General features: G+C 67.7%; 1 protein-coding gene across 1 annotated transcript in view; it reads right to left on the bottom strand.

Annotated features, from left to right (window-relative positions):
* The window catches only part of LOC102039906 (filamin-C), a 30170-nt gene that overhangs the window by 16493 nt on the left and 11582 nt on the right, over window positions 1–2095 (bottom strand). Inside the window, 3 exon segments of the mRNA XM_031065136.1 lie at window positions 9–287; window positions 734–996; window positions 1594–1742. Of these exon segments, the coding sequence (XP_030920996.1) occupies window positions 9–287; window positions 734–996; window positions 1594–1742 (691 nt within the window).

The following is a 2095-nucleotide window of genomic DNA, read 5'->3' as shown; positions in this document are numbered from 1 at the left end:
GGCGTCACCTTGGCCGGGTCGAGGGGCGCCGTGACCGCGGCCGTGAAGGGGCTGCCCGGGATGTGGCGCCCGGCAAAGAGGATGTTGATGTGGTACTCCCCGGGCGCCGTGGGCAGGTAGGACACGGCGCAGGAGCCGTCCCCGTTGTCCTGGCACTCGATCTTGGCCTCGCAGGGCCCCTCCACTGTCAGCCCCAGCCCCCCACTGCCCGCGCCCTGCGTGGCAATGGAGAACGGGGCTGGCACCCCAACACGGCCGCCCCCCAGCCCCGGCCCTGAGGCCACCACCTGCAGGCACAGGGACACACAGGGCTCAGGGGAACACAGGGACAGGTGGGGGTCAAGGGCACAGAGGGACACGTAGGGGTCAAGGGGGACCCAGGGACAGGTGGAGGTCAGGGGAACACAGGGACAGGAGGAGGTCAAGGGGACACAGGGACACATAGGGGTCAAGGGGACAGGGGGACACATAAGGGGCAAGGGGGACATGGGGACAGGTGGGGGTCAGTGGATCCCCATGTGACTGCCCTGCAGCCCCAGCTCCGAGGCCACCACCTGCAGGCACAGGAACACTGGGAGTCGGGGAGACATGCAGGGGTTATGGGGGTAGAGGCACATTTGGGGCTTGTGAGCGGCACACGGGGGTCAGGAGAGCAGAGGGACACACAGGGGCTGGGACACACACATCCCTGGGACACACACATCCCTGTGGCACACGCGCATGCCAGGCTCACCTTGGAGGGGTCAGGGGGCAGCAGAGCCTCCACAGGGAAGGGGCTGCCTGGAACCGGGTGCCCATCGTAGGTGACCTCGACGCGGTGGGGCCCCTCCTCGGAGGGCGTGAAGGTGACGGGGTGGGGGCCCCCAGGGGGGGCAGGCCCCACTGTGCAGGGCACGGGGCGCCGCGAGGGGCCCGTCACCTTCACCTCCAGCTGCCCCTGGCCTCCTGCACCCTGGGCCTCCACCTGGAACTCCTGCAGTTGCCCCACCTCTGCCTCTGCAGGGGAGTGGGGGGTCAGAGGGGCACCCCACACCCTGGGGTGCCCCCAGACCTATGGAGAACCCCATACCCAGATGTGTCCCGCAGATCCGGAGCAGGGCGTGTGTGTCTGTCCCAGGGTGTGTCACCTCCACCCAAGGGTGTCCCCATATCCAGGCTATTGTTTCCCCACAGGGTGTGTGCCCCCCTTGCCCCCACCCATATCTGTCCCCCATATCCTGGTTGCTCCCCTGCAGTCCCAAACCTCTCCTACTAGGGTGCCCCCCAACCCACCCTTGGTGCCCCCAAGCTGCACCCCATAACCAGGGTGTGTGTCCCCCAGCCAGGCACCCCTACCCGCAGTGTCCGTGCCCCCATGTGCTCTCACCCCATGCTGCACCTCACACTCAAGAGTGCCCTCCCCCAGAGTGGCCTTACATTCAGAGTGCCCCCCCAGGCTGATCCTGCCCCCCAGGTGTCCCCCCAAGGTCTCTTCCCCCAGGGTGCCCCCAGTGCTCAGGGGTCCCTTCCAGGGCCCACCCCCCGCTCCACACCACATGCAGGGCGCTCCCCTCCCTCGGGGTCCCCCCGCCATTCCCCCCGTGCTGCACTCACTGCTGTTGAGCCCCTGCACCTTGACCTTGCCCAGCTGCAGGGGGGGAGCCACAGTGACGGGGAAGGGGCTCTTGGGGATGGGGTCCCCCCCATAGGTGACCACCACGGACAGGGGGCCCTGCAGGAACAACTGTACTTCAGGGTGCTGCCTGGGGACCCCCACACAGCACCCAGCCATGGGGCAGAGGGCAGACACCCAGGGGACGCTGCTGGGCGGTTCCAAGGGGGTGCCAGGGGACCCATAGCCATAAGGCTGAGGGGGGCTGGGGGTCACCCATGGCTGCTGGGGAAGGTAAATTCCCATTGGGATGGGGGAATCCATGGACCTGGGGGTGCCCTGGGTTGACAGGTACACATGTGGGGCTGCAGCTGCCCCAAGGGGTGCCCACAGAGGTGGGGTGTCCACGGCAGTGGGGGGGTTCATAGGGGTAGGTTGCCCAGGAGCTGGGGGTGCCTATGGGGAGGGGGTTTTCATGGGGTGTCCCCGCACACTGGGCTCTAT

The sequence above is a fragment of the Geospiza fortis genome, unplaced genomic scaffold (genome assembly GCF_000277835.1).
Source record: "Geospiza fortis unplaced genomic scaffold, GeoFor_1.0 scaffold30, whole genome shotgun sequence".
Classification (NCBI taxonomy): Eukaryota; Metazoa; Chordata; class Aves; order Passeriformes; family Thraupidae; genus Geospiza; species Geospiza fortis.
The sequence above is the reverse complement of the archived record's forward strand: the minus strand, read 5'-3'. Positions and strand labels throughout refer to the sequence as shown.